Raw genomic sequence first — 15172 nt, forward strand, 5'->3', positions numbered from 1 at the left:
CAGAGACTGCAAGGGGAACCAGGGGGGTGTCGTGTGAAGGACCTGGATGCTCCTTGGTGTGTATTCTAGCCTAAAACACAGATCTGACATCCCAAAGCCTGGACCAAAATTTAGGATGATTGCACAGACACATTCCTCCTTCTGTTCATGCGGCTCACCCTTGTTTTGGATCCAGAGCGATGGCACGGGGCTCGCCGAGGTCGTTGTCCACCAGCGTTTTCCTCTTCTTGCCATCAGCCGTTGCCACGGAGATGCTCTTATTGCCGGAGTCGGTCCAGTAGATGTTCTTGTGCACCCAGTCCATGGCCAGGCCCTCCGGAGAGTGCAGATAGGAGTCTATGAGAGTGACCTGCTGGGAAACGTCACTGGCCTTGTTGATTTGAGTGCTGGGAACAGAACACAATGGAAATGACGGTTTTCTGTATCCTTCAGGGCAAACAGGACTGAGTCACCGCCTCACGCAAGAACACACAAAGTTTTATTGAACAAAATGCGGTTTCCTCGCCACTATAGTTGAATTTCACAATGAATACTTATTACTTTGTATGAATCATACTTGCAACTTCATTCAACTTCAGACCTTGATATTGCTCCTGTTCCGGAATATCTTTTCCAGAGGCTTAACTGCAGTGAACTTTTTGGAGAACTTTTCTGAATCATGAGCACCAGACATGCCCCTGAAATGGCTTGCTGAGATTTTGCAAACCCTGTGAGATTGCTATTATTAGAATGTTCTGTCCCCAATTTAATACAGTTCACACAAGACAATATATAGAGGAAGAAATAGGCAGGAAAAGTGGAACACAAACCCTTCAATGCATTGCAGTGCTTTATCAGCTGAGAGGATGAAGTAAGTCTGAGTGGGACAAGGCAGAGATTAACAAGGCAAACACAGGAAACTGTTTGTTTCCTGTTGTTTTGAGATTGTGGACCTACAGTAATTGCTATCTTAATTAGTTTGAACCTAAAATCACACTGACTTAAAACGATTCTTATCAGAATTAAAGAAAATACAAAAAAACAAATAAATTATAATGCATACCACAAACATCAACATGTTTTACACGATCAAATGAAATCTATTAAACATCATTGAAAACCCTCTGTGTCCTTGATGTCTGTCCATAATGTACAGCTTAATTAGAGAATGGGCAGCTGAATTAGAGAATGAGAAACCAACAGACTGATGAAAAAATGAAATTGCACTGTGCCGAAATAATAATGAGAAAACGATTAAATATTGAAAACAGGCTGATGATTCACATGAATGTTTCCTATGCAAGCAATGTCTTTTATGATGCCGTTACCAAACTATAGTTTGTAGGTACAGCCCAAGCTCTGCTGCACTTACAAGTGTTTAATCGTTCCTTCAAAAACCCTTTAGTCGAGATGTGAGCATGAATAATGAAGACAATTATTCCAGAGGTAAACTGCTCCAAACATATGGTGCAGCACAAAGATTTAGAAGCTCTCCTTAAAGTCTGTCACAACTGTGGGTGATGCCAGGATGGATTAAGTCTCCAGCTCATGAAATTGCAAGAGATGGCAAAGAAATAAGTAAATGACACACACCCCCTTCAATCACTCTTCACCTTTGTGGTGTGCATGTCACACATCAAACACCTACTCTTCTCAAATAAGCGAGCAATTCTTTACTGTTTATGTGGAAGCAAAAGGCAAGGAAGAGAAAAGACGCCACTCAGTCAGTGTTATTTTTGTTTGTTAAGATGGTGCTAATGCATATGTCATTTAGGAAAAGAATACTAATTGGTATTGTAGGCTTGAAAACTCTAAAGGCGAGTGAGCCCTGCTTCAGTCTCTTTTACTGTATGTGCTTCTGTTGAATCTGGAAACACAGGTTTCTGTCATCTTGCATAGACGACCCAATCATCATTTACAATGAACTGGCAATGCTTTAATCAGCCTGTGAAGATGCAGTATTTCTTGTAGTACTGATTGCAGTGCTACTCTGAATAATCTTTTTTCAACAATATTTAAAGCAATGCAATTAGAGAACCAAAAGGGATACAGCTCTGTTTTTTTCAAACAGCAAGATCTGTGTCATCAAACTGCCTTTTGGGATTTTCCATTTTATCCCTGAAAAGTCTGAAATGAATGTGTTTTATCATGTGGGATTTGGGAGACGCTACCTGTAAATCTTGAGGTGAAAAAGGTCACACCAGTACATCTTATTAGCAGTGACGTCCACATCAAGGGCAATGGCGTTCTTTAGAGTGGGCACAACCTGAGTGTAGTCCTTCTTCACAAGGTCAATCCTCCGGATTTCATGTCGGTTTGTGAACATCAAGTAGGGACTCTTTCCTGAGAGAGATCAGAGAGCAATGCGTTTTCATTACAAGTGGGATTTGCAATTCAAAAGATCTTCAGATTTCAACATCACATTTATAAAAAAGGCATTATAAAATAAATTACAGTAAATATTTTTATGTAATTAAATTATACCATTTGCAGTACAATATCAAGTTAGTGGGGTGGAAGTATTAAACTTAATTGTGTCTATTCAACCATATTTAGATGTCTGGGACGACAACAGCAAAAATATAAAACCATTGAAATGCAAATACAGATTCTGGTGGTAAATCTCTGTCTGTAGTTTTCTGTCTGTAAATGGTTTACCAATATTGTGAGTGGTTTGTAAACATTATATCTCCTGTGGCACAGATGTTGACCACTCTTTAAAAAAAAACTAATTTAATTTAAATGCCCTTAACCTGTTTTTTTTTATTTCAGAACAACAATTTCAACTCTGTGGCCATATCTTGAAACTGCCTTGCAGTCCTTGACATGCTTAAGGTTTTTAAAATCAATTTTCCAAACCTATGTTTCTTCCATTACCCTTTTCACTACAGCCTGTTAATCTTTAATTTAAGTTTTTTTTTCTAATCCAGTTTCTGTGCTCTGATGTCTGGGTTTATAGTTCTGAAATAACTGTGTCACTATCTGTGTTGAAGTGCTGTATTCTTTTGTTTCTGTGGATAGAAAGGCCTTCTCGGTTTATCTCTACGCAGCTTTCATTTCACTGTAATGGAAAAGGATAAACTCTCTTTGATGACTGTACACTGCTAAGACATTGTGGCTCAAAGCATGAAATACTTTGTACCCTTTTACATCTTAAGTTCTACTGATGAGTCTTTCTCTCTGTGTCTTTGTACATCAGTTAAAGTGAAATAGGCATCTTTACACGGTGCTGAGAAAAAAGGTTGTGACCCCCAATGTCATAATAGGAATGACAATTTCTTATCATCCACTCATTTTCGAACAGCTTCTTCCAATTCAGGGTTGCAGGAGAGATGGCGCCTATCTTGGTCATCACAGGTAGACACATTGCCCAAACACAGACACACACTCACACCAGGGTTAATTTTCCCAGAAGGCAATTCATCTACCAGTATGATTTTGGAATGTGGGAGGAAAGCCAGATGAACATGGGGAGAGCATGCAAACTCCTTGCAGATAGCACCACAGGGCAGGAATTGAACGCAGATCCCCAGAGCTGTGAGGTGGCAAAAAACAGCAAAAACAACAAAACACATCTTATACTTACACATCACATATTATTCAATTAGTTCAACGTCCAAGATATACATACAGAGATGCGGAGTGGCCTCTGAATAGGTGCAACACTATGTTTGAAGCTCTGAAATCTCCTCTCTGAAGGGAGAAGTTTAAAAAGGAACATGTGGCATGTCCTTAAATAACCAGAATGGTTTATTTTGACCAATTCAATGTTTAAGAGATGCAGGTAATGAGATAAAAATAATAATAATAATAATAATAATAATAATAATAATAATAATAATAAGGAACAAGTAATAGGTTTATTTAATGCTGAAAAAAATAATAAAGAAAACACGTTTCAGCCGTAGAGCCTTCTTCGGGTGTGAGGGTCACACCTGAAGAAGGCTCCACAGCCGAAACGTGTTTTCTTTTTTGCAGCCTACACATGCTGACGCAGCTACCCACCTGAACATAATAATAATAATACGCATGCTGACGCAGCTACCCACCTGAAATATAATAATGTTATTTTTAGAATCAGGTTGTGAAATGGGTAACACGTAAGCACATACTAGGTTTGGACGTGCCTGTTGTCTATAATAATATAGCTGGAAACTTAGTAAGTGTAGTCTTCACCATTCAGGGTAGTGGAAATGCATCATTCCATGATCCACTTAATTAAGACAATGTACTGTAGGTTCTCATCGTTAATGTAACAGCATCTTTCTTGTGAGATGGAAATGCATCAGTTATGCCATGGTTTCCCTATTCACAACACTGGAGCTCGACACTAGTAGAAAGACGTGGAGAGTGCAGAGGCCAGTAATCTAACAAATGCTTGTCCTGGCTCTGTGAGAAGAATGAGATGGAATCCCACAAGACAGATCATGACAGGATTCGATGTCTATGTCTATGTCAGGATTCTATATTTTTAACATATAAAAATGCCATATTTTTAAGATCTTTGAGTGGAATTTTTGGGGGTATTTATCCATATTTGACCCTTTGAATCTTATTCTCTTCTCCTGTACATTTACTACACACCACACCACTGTAACAAGCCATTGGACAACACTTTGACATGGCATTCTACAGAATAAAAATGTACTGAAAGTGATTGAATTAAATGTTCTATCTGCATCTACTTACTCTCAAGGGTATTTTTAGCATAGGTTCAGCTACATGTCATTTATACGCCAGCATACAATTCTGTTTTAAGGTGAATCTTCTGCAACATTGGCTTTGGATTCCTGCGATACTGGCACTGTGCGCACATCAATCTGGAATAATAGCACTGAATGCTCAGAATCAGACCAAGTTGTAACTCGGAATAGCCTTTTCTTTCTTAAGAAAAGTTGAAAGGAAGACTGAGATAATGTTTGATGTGCCCCACAGGAATTCAGGGTGACTCAAGTACAAATACAATAGATACGATAACATGCAAGTAACTGCAATTTCCAAATTACATTTTCAGTTTTGATCATTTAAAAAAAAACATGGTGCAATATAGTGTAAGAGTAAGAGAAAGATGCATACTGTATTTGAGAGCTGAGAACCCACAGGAGCTGTCTGAACAGATAAGCCATAGAAGGTGCTGAGCTCAGGGCATGAGCAGTTCTCGTTTCTGTGGATACTTTGTTCCACTGCTGAGGAATGAGAGGAAGAGGAGAGAGGGTGTAGTGAATGGAATAATGGAGTAGTATGAAAAAAGAATGGAAGAGAAAAGGCAGTATGATCAGGTCAATTCTGGATGAGGTGGAGTGAATGTAGAAGCAGAGGCAGGGAATTGAGTGCCAAGAGTGAGGTTCAGTAGTCTGGAAGGGAAGGTACAGTACAGTGAACTGGAATAGAAGTTGTGTCCAATAGCTGTCAGGGATCTGTGCTGAAGTAGGAGATGGGGCACTGGCTGCTCGCGCTCACCGGAGCAGATTTGGCTGATGTGCGGGTGTGCGTGACCCCCAGCAGGTGCCACTCTGCAGCACAAAACCGAAGGCTTGGCTGGGCATGCCCACGTGTCCAAGGCGCTGGCAGTCTGACTCCAGCTGCAGTCCCCGGCTACTTGCGGGCCATGAGGACAGCTCAGTCACCCTGTGGATTTCTCCACGCGGAGGCTGTAGAGGCCATCTGTCTGCCTTTGCACAGCTAGTTATGTGCCTTGACTTTAACCAGGGGAAGCTGAGAGGTGTTGCGGGCTCTGCAACCACCATCGGGGCCTGGTCACCTGATGGAGAGCAAACACTACAGCTTCAGATCTCAGTAGAGATTTCCTATCTGTCTATCTGGGAGGACCAGAGGAACTTTGCTTCGTCATGACCACAAGGCTAGCCAGAGGCTGCTAGTCGCTGGATCCAAAGACCAGCAAATTAGTGTTTGGTAGATATTTACCTAGAACTACCACCCCTAGAGAGCAGTGGTAATGCCTGGCAGGGCTGGGCACCGCTGCAGAGCTCAGACACGTAGATCACCCGTCTTTGCGGAGCGGACTGGGGTCACGGGCTCGGAGTGCTTTCAGTACTGGATTCTGGAACATCATTGCATAGCAAGGTGGATTCTGTGAATGGTGCTCAAGAAGACACAAGAAAGAAGCAATGTGCCGGTCGTACTAGAGGGAGGGGCCAGAAATGACAGGGACATTCTTGGCAGAGAAGAAAGGGAGAGAGTGTTGAGAACAAGAGGAAAAGAGATGGAGAGGGGGCAGGAGGAGGAAAAGAGGAAAAGGAGGTCAGAGTTTGAAAAGACATGCTTAAAATGATCAGGAAGGATCCGGGCTGAGGAGAGGGAGACAGCATGAACGGAGTGAAGAGAACCCATAACGCAGTGGAGAGCAGTTCCAGTCAAGTGAGGACTGAAAGTCAGACTAGAGATATTAATACTGAGAAGATATGTCAGAGAGAGTAAGCACACTAAACATTCTGAGGTATAGAGATGTTTTACTTTCATCCTGCAACTCACAACTGGCAACCCACTGAAGTTCAGCAGGTGTGAGCCTGGTCAGTACCTGGATGGGAGACCTCCTGGGAAAAACTAAGGTTGCTGCTGGAAGAGGTGTTAGTGGGGCCAGCAGGGGGCGCTCACCCTGCGGTCTGTGTGGGTCCTAATACCCCAGAACAGTGATGGGGACACTATACTGTAAAAAGGTGCCATTCTTTGGATGAGACATAAAACTGAGGTCCTGACTCTCTGTGGTAATTAAAAAAATCCTAGGGCATTTCTTGAAAAGAGTAGGGGTGTAACCCCTATTAGTCCTGGCCAAATTTCCCATTGGTCCTTACCAAGCATGGCCTCCTAATAATCCCCATCTATGAATTGGCTTTATCACTCTGTTCTCCTCCCCACTGATAGCTGATGTGTGGTGAGTGTTCTGGCGCACTATGGCTGCCATCGCATCATCCAGGTGGAGCTGCACATTGGTGGTCATGGAGGGGAGTCCCCATTACCTGTAAAGCGCTTTGAGTGGATTGTCCAGAAAAGCACTACATACAGTAAGTGTAAGCAATTATTATTATTATTATTATTATTATTATTATTATTATTTAGGTTCATGCAACAGCCTACAAGAAGAGTGTAAACTGCTCATTCTGGTTCACAGCCAGAAATAAGTAAATGATGCTGCAGGGGTGTACACACAGTTCATTATATTCTGCTTTGTCTGATGGTTAAGTGTTTCGTAAAGTGATCTGTTTGGCTGAAATAATGAATGCTATAACTCACATCACCATTGCCAGGTATGTTTTTGGTACCCTTGTGAAATTTGTGCTGTTTTGTTTTTCATGCTCAACACTCCTCTTGCTAATTCGCGGCGCATGATGCAACGACGTGGCTGGCAAAGAGACCCTGAGGGATACACCCTGTCTGCCTTGCAAGGAATCCACTGGAGAGAAGCAGAAATAAAGAAGGCAGAGGAACAAATCGGAATATTCAATTGGGACTTAGGGGTTTCAGTAGACAAGATAACGAAGCTTTCAAGAGATGTCTAGCAAATGAAAAAAGTCTTTAAAAGTCCTGTCTGCTCTCCTACGGAATACTTAATGGCTTTCTTCCATTTTATTTAACTAAAGCAGCACACTACAGTACACTCCTCACTACAGGGTGGCTTCAAGTCAGAGCTTCTCATCAGGAAGCCTTAACACCAAGCATTTTCTATTCATATCACAATTTATTTCAGGACAGACTGCACTGTAGGTCATATTGCGGCTTTCAACTTAAACAGCACAAGCCCTGCCTTCATGCAGACAGCTGTGTTTGTTCCCTCATCCTTATGTGAAAATTAAAATACTTATCTAATAATGGCCGAACAGTTTCTTGCAGTTTATTTTTATGGTGCTATAAGAGATGTTTATTTTAAGGAAAAAACACAGACTTTGTTTCTTCAAATTATTCAGCTGTACTATTCTTCCCTTATCTGTGTGGATGTCTGTACACAGTGTAGTGCATGCTCACAGAGAATAACTAATTGAGTGCCTTGTTATCCTCACTGCAGAAAAACTGACAATTAGTTTAGTCATATTTGATGAAGCTACCAAATTGGTTGGACAACCTTCTTCTAGGGTCCATTCAAATTATTTTTGGCTCTAACGGCTTATTAACATTGCGATTCCTGTAGACGAAGTAGGCAGACAATCTGGGACATTAATCACAATGCATTGCCTGTACCTGCACCCTTTAACTGTTAAGTCAGCAATTGTGACAATAAAGGAGTTCTCTACTATAAATGAAAATACATTTTCCTGAATACAATTGCCAATAACCTGAGAAATGGCTCTTAAATAAGTACTGAATAGGACACACTCACACAAAAGACATTTAATAAGTTTTTGTTATTTTTTAAAACACAAATAAGCCTATTGTGTGTCAGTCATTTACAAAATGGATTATAAACAAAGCTGACGAATGCACTACTAATGTAGTTGACAAACAATCTTATCTACTGTATGTGATCAGGGCAATGAAACTGCATTTTCTAAGCTTCTAACCCAACCCCATTTTTGTAATTGGTAAATTATTACAGACAGAATTTGATGCATATACAGTACATATGTAATGAAACAACAGCAAATATATACAGTATGGAGCACAATTCAGAGCACTGAGTCTGAGGTATAGGCCAGTGAAAGTTAAAACCAATCTGGCAAATTACAAGATATGTTTGGAAAACAACTTTTCTTTATTCAAAGATCAAAGTAACAAATAACACAGAATCTTATCTTCTGCGATTTTTCTGTACATCTGTTTTTTTTCCAGAATAATCATACTCAACAGCAACAGCAGATGAAACCCATGCTTAACATTTGTTTTGACGATGATGCATTTACCCTGACAAGCACATTCCTCCTAAAACATAATTTACTGTATGGACATGGTGTAAAATGCCATTTTACTAACAGTTATTTAAACCTGGGTGAATATATCAAAGATATTAAGCAAGAATATCTTTCAATCTGTGTACTATTAAGAATGGTACAAAACATTCAGAATGACCATGTGATTGTTTTGACTGAAAAGGAATTACAAACTTACCCTATTTGGCTCCTCCTTTTATCCAAAGGGACTTCATTTTCACCCATTTAGTGTATACTGCTACGGTAAGTACTTTAATTTAATTAAGCAATTCCAGTTTGCTCATAGATACAGTAGAATAGCAGTGCCCATCTGGGGTTTAACTGTGAGTCAAGAACCCTAGCCACTGCTCCACACTGCTTAATGCTTTATGTGCTCAGCTGTCACATAGTGAGGTACTGTACATCATGTTTTATCAACTCCTCTCAAATTGTTGATAGCAATAAAAATATGTTCCCATTTGGACTGGGTTTTCTTTTGTATAATAATTTTTGGATTGCAGAATTAAAATTCCATTTGGTCCATCTAGATTGTTTGGTATGTATTAAGTATGAGGTCCAAGGGCCTCAAGCAGACATTTCTTGATAAAACTACATTCTTTAAAGACCTGTTATAAATTCATATTTAAAAAAAAATAGTTGAGCCATAAAATACCTGTAACGAACAGATCCTTAGTTGCGATGCCAAAAGCAGGTTTAATTATAACTTCTGCTTAAATTAAATGCTTTAGATTTGACTTCAGATACTTATTAGTACAAAAGAAATAAATATGCATATACAGAGTGTAAGCAATTAGTGTGGTATACATGCAGTTTAGACTGATGCGGAACCAAATCTTGTTTAAGCTTCCTAATTAAGTCTACAACCAGATAATGATTTTACCTGAGAATAATGATTCAAATTGCATAGCTGTCTCATCCCTAAATTGAGAGGTTCTTACGACAGTGTTTTCTTCCATAGGCGCTGGCACCAGTCTTCTCTTTAACAGAAAAGAGATGTAATGCAAATGGAAGTCGTTTGCCCTAATGCATGTTCACATAACATGACTTAATATCTACGGGTGTAGTACAAGGGCTCACCAACCCCAAACTCCAACCTTTCAATTGTAAAACCCATTTTGCTTTCAAAGCATGCCTGCTGTGAAAAGGCAAATATTTGTTCAACTCCAGTCATTATGTAAATGCTGTGTGCAAAGCAAGTTAATTAATTTTTAGCCTGAAAGAGAAAGGGCCTCAGTATTATCATGCAGCTGTACTGGCATTTGGGATGCCTCACCCACTGCCTTGCACGTCTTGGTTACTGGGTCCATCTCGTAGCCCTCGTAGCATTCACACTTGTAGTCTCCTTTGTAATTGATGCAGATTTGGCTGCATACATCTGGCTTCTCACATTCGTCTATGTCTGCAAAGGGACATTTGAAACACATCAATAACAGCAGTATGATCCTGCTGGCAGGGGGAGACGACAGGGTGACCAGGGCTACAGCCTTTGTTTTGAACACTCTGAACAGCAAAGGGCATGTGCTGCCTGCATGACAATTACCTCCACACGTCTTCTTGTCCAGGAGCTTGTATCCCGTGGGGCATTCGCATATGTAGCCAATCCGGAGGTCTGTGCATATATGGGAGCAGCCGCCATTGTTAGATTCACATTCATTTAAACCTGGCCAGGGAAGGAGGAGGTCAGAGGTCACTACAATCAGCTTGTTTATGCTTGCAAGAAGCACCAAGAGCAACGGACAGACAGGAAAGAATACTGGCTACAATGCAGTGCTAACAGATTATGTGCAAGTGATGAGTTCTATGCAACCCAGTGTCCCCAGAGGTGGTTCCAGAGATGAAAGGCCTGTCCCTTCAAGGTATAGATGTTATTTTCTATGTTTTGGAAGACACTTAAATACAGTGTTTCTAAGAGACCAGGGCTGATGACTAGGATTTTGTGATGGAACATGGGGATTCTCATATATTATTCAAGCCCAAAATCAATCCTTCACACACCAAGTTCAACCTCCTTAAACAAAAAAGAAGCATTTAATTTGTGTTAATTGATTTGACATTTGATCTACCTTAACATTTACATCTAGTATGTACATTATTTCTATACCAGTGTTGTTCTTTATTTCTTGGTTAGTATTTAGATATTGTATTATTTTAGATCATGAGACTAGTTACAATCTACGGAAAGGCATTCGACCTAGATGTGCTTACTATATATAGTTGATAGCTCCTTAATGATCAAAGAAAGTACTTCCAGTTCTCAGTCTTAAATGTATTTATTCGCAATTGGATTCCTCAGGTTCTTGTTTCACTATTGGACCTGCATTAACTTCAGTTACAAAGGCAATAACCTCTTACATTTTTTAATTATAGCAGAACACAAAAATAAATGCACTTCATTTCCTGTTGTCATCAAAGAAACTATATTAATATGGCTTCTACACATCTGCAACACCTTCTGAAAGATGCTAAATTAAAATCCGTGTTCTCTTTGTGGCAGCACTAATATTGCTTGCACAAAATCTGAAAGTTCAAAGTCATCATGTTACTTTTAATATTTCTTGGCTGCATGATTTTTTTCATTAGATCTAGCAAGCCAAAGTTTTAAGATTTAACAGGTTGCACAAATGCCTTAGCAATATATGAAACAAACAAAAAAAACAGCATTGGGCCTAATTTGCTGCTACAGAGACTGATGAGGAACTGTCTGCCAAAGCTGTAGTAAGACCCATGAGGTTATTGTAGTAGATAGACACAGTTTTCAAAGGATTCCAAATCACATATTTTTTATTTCTGAAATGCAGATCTGCTTTTGTAACATAATCCCCCTGCTCTGAGGCATGTTTCTCTCTATAACCATAAAATAAGACACATCATATTTTCCAGAAAATACAAAGCACAGCAGGAGTTCATCTACAATAAGGCAGGTATTTTTCTGAATGGAGAGAATACATCCAGAACACTGAAGGGAAATTAATGATTACCAACACTGGTACATAATTATGTATTATATATTAAAGTTTAAATAGGTGTGAAATGAAATGAGTAGATATTAAGAAAAGGGCAGAGGAAGGGATGCTCAAAACACAACCTGACCCTTCTAGAATAAATTATATATATATATCTAATTTCCACACTGGAATTACTCAGTGTGCAGAACACAAGGAGACAGTCTGGTGTACAAAACAGCAACTCACTCATCGATAAAATCCTTTATATGGCACAAGATGAGGACAACTCTTCTCAAATCATTAATGAAAGATGGCAACAAATCAATTGGAATAAATGGAACTTACATGAAAAAATATATATATTTTATCCAGCATTGTATATAGTTGTATTTTTGTCATTAAAAAGCTAGGATTACAGTACAAAGCAGTGATTACAAATAAGGAAGAACCTAGTGTAGTGAAAGTAGTGGCCATGGTGGACCATACAAAGCTTCTCTTGATCATTTAACGTTTCTTTTGTTTTTAAGGTGGGACTGTACTTCAAGACTTTGCTGTTAATATTAATGCTAATTATAAAGACAATACTTACCACATTCTTTGATGGGTTCATCAGACCAGTCCCTACAGTCCTTTTGAGAATCACATACTCTGGTGCTGTCAATGCATTCTCCACTCTTACACTGGAACTTCGTGGGTCCTTCACATTTAGTTGCTGTAGTGGAAGAGATGACAGTAGATCTCATTTCCACATCTTTCCCTTTGGTTAAACAGCTAAGCCATCCATCCATTAATCTACCCTTTTCTTCCTGGACAGGACACCAGTCCATTGCAGTACAGACACAAAGAGACAAACAGACACACTCTTACACCTAGGACCAATTTTCCCGGAAGCCAATTAACCTACTAGCTTTGGACAGTGGGATGAAATTGGAGCACCCAGAGGAAACCCACGTGAACACAGAGAGAACAAATTCCACAAATTCCAAGGTCTTGAATCAAACCCAGGGTCCCAGAGCTACAAGGCAGCAATGCTAACCAAGGCCCCACTGTGCGGCTTCCTATTAAACAGCTAACCTTATTCTATCAAATGTCTTGGGCATAAATATGAAAATAGGGAAGGATTTGAACGAATGGAGAGATTTACTGTAAGCCTATCTGTTACTTTTTTTGCCTTAGGGCAACACGAACAATCCCATAGTAATGCACCGATGATTCCTAGGTCAGCATTTTCAGGAAGCTTAACAGAAGACGGAAGGAGTAATCCTAGATTCCTATTTCCACAATTATTTATCTTTTAAAATTTAGGAACACCAGTCTTGATGAGTCTGCGGACCTGATTTTCTGAGTTATTGCTCTCAAAAACTGAAGACATCTGAAGTCATACTAGATCTCTTTATTCCAATTCTGAGCACAGTTTTATGTACTTTTAGTTTCAGTGTACCTTAAAACTTTGTAGCGTGTCCACTGTCTCACCTCAGCTGATATTTGCAATTACCAGAAAAAAGAAACTGATCATAAATACCTCTCATGTTCCTTGAATCCTACTGCCACTGTCTTGCTGCCAGTTACATTCTCTGTCCTACTGTCACACATCATGAATGAGTCATTGAGCTGAAATTGCTGCCTTAGTTATTAAACTAGCAGTGATTATGGCTCTGTTGAAAAACCAGACCTTCAGCCTCCAACTTACTTGGTACCACCCAATATCTAAATTGCCACATTTTGCAAACGTTCTAGAAAGGGGTGGTGCTATTCAGCTACAACTTAACTTTAAGAACCATTTCAACCTAATTGCATATAACTAAAATAGTTCATGTCATGGTTACTAGTGGTTACTAGTGATTTACAGCTGCCCATCCTTGTGCAATTGTTAATTCCCTAAACATGTCCCATGTGATCATTGGACTCTGACCTTCTCGTGTATTGTAAAACTATGCTCTGAACACTGGGAGATAAAGCTTTTTGTATTTTGCTGCCCCAAAGTTCTGGAATGATCCTCCATCCCATGTTATATCCTGCAAGTCAGGATAATTGGAAAGTCTTTTGAGATAGTGGGTAATGAAAGGCATAATATAAAATAAAAAATATTACTGATACAGAATATGCCTCCTTGAAGCAACTAGTAATTCGTACGGATGCGAGGATCAAGATGAGGATTTCACTTGGATCATCAGTTCCAATTGGCATTGCCAAAAGACCCAAACTGCTCAGCAAGATTGCTGCTCTTGAGATGTGATCTTGCACCAGAAGGCTTGCTCATTAGACATGGAAAGAAGTCTGTTAGAAAGACACCCACCATTTACACAGCCAGCTTCGTCGCTGAAGTCCGAGCAGTCATGCACCTTATTGCACTGCTTCATGCCGTGAATACAGGAGCCATCTCCACACTGGAACTGGTCAGGCCTGCACGTCACCAAGGCTGGAACATTAAAGGACAAATTCCCAATATATCCAAACACATAAACATACTGTACCAACTTAAGTAAAACATTAAAGCAAAGGTAATTAGTTTATCAACTGTTATCTTTTGCATTTGCTCACATAGTGTAAATTTATAGATAATAAAGAATAAAAACAAGGAACACTCCAGATCAATAATAATAAAAATGAATAATAATGAAATTTGATTTCATAGATATCTATTGGAAAAAACGGAAATTAAAGTAGCTTATTTGTTTGTGTATTCCATTCATTTATCTTTATCGTTAGACACATAAGATAATAAGTGCATTTTGTGCATGGATAGCTGAACCCTAGAATGAGGATGAAATTATTACTTCACACATAGCCTGCTGAGGAGAGGGGATCTCACAATTCATGCAATTTGTGTTCGGGAAAAATAAATGGGAAAATCTATTTGATAATGGTTTCATTTATAGAAACAAGAAAAAATGACCTATGTTTATAATGAAAAACAAACATCACAGTGAAAATAAATAAGTAAATCCCTGGACAGAAAAACTGAAAACAGAATGGCCTGGTGAAGACTGGTGCTTTTTTAATAACCCCCCCACACACACACAGTGTGAGACTTACACCTGACAGATTTAATGCTGCATATCAGGATTGCTCAGAAATGTCACGGGAATACAAAAATGAAGAACTAAGGATATCTGCTAACCAAATCTGAATGACGCATGATTTTCAATATTCCATTTTCAACACTGGTTTGTCTAAAGCGATGTACAGTATAATCTGTCCACCCCCAGACTACATTCTTTTGATGTAATAAAAAAACCCTTCAGATAATTGCCTCTTAACCTGTGTGAGCAGCTCACTACTAAATTTAATATACTGGAAAAGTAATATTTAAGCCATAACAGATGATTTATTCAGCATTATCTGCAGATTCTCTGACAGCGGCGGTAG

The 15172-nt window shown here is 39.3% G+C and overlaps 1 protein-coding gene across 6 annotated transcripts in view; it reads right to left on the reverse strand.

The window, feature by feature from the left end:
* The window catches only part of lrp8 (low density lipoprotein receptor-related protein 8, apolipoprotein e receptor), a 126301-nt gene that overhangs the window by 18715 nt on the left and 92414 nt on the right, over window positions 1-15172 (reverse strand). For all 6 annotated transcript variants that reach the window (XM_069194194.1, XM_015355611.2, XM_015355613.2 and 3 more), the window contains 6 exons: window positions 14100-14222; window positions 12393-12515; window positions 10399-10518; window positions 10132-10257; window positions 2151-2322; window positions 159-386 (listed from right to left, as the gene is read on the reverse strand). In XM_069194194.1, coding sequence (XP_069050295.1) covers window positions 159-386; window positions 2151-2322; window positions 10132-10257; window positions 10399-10518; window positions 12393-12515; window positions 14100-14222 — 892 coding nt within the window. The remainder of the gene's footprint in view (window positions 1-158; window positions 387-2150; window positions 2323-10131; window positions 10258-10398; window positions 10519-12392; window positions 12516-14099; window positions 14223-15172) is intronic.

This window comes from Lepisosteus oculatus, chromosome 9 (assembly GCF_040954835.1).
Source record: "Lepisosteus oculatus isolate fLepOcu1 chromosome 9, fLepOcu1.hap2, whole genome shotgun sequence".
In the NCBI taxonomy this organism is placed as follows: domain Eukaryota; kingdom Metazoa; phylum Chordata; class Actinopteri; order Semionotiformes; family Lepisosteidae; genus Lepisosteus; species Lepisosteus oculatus.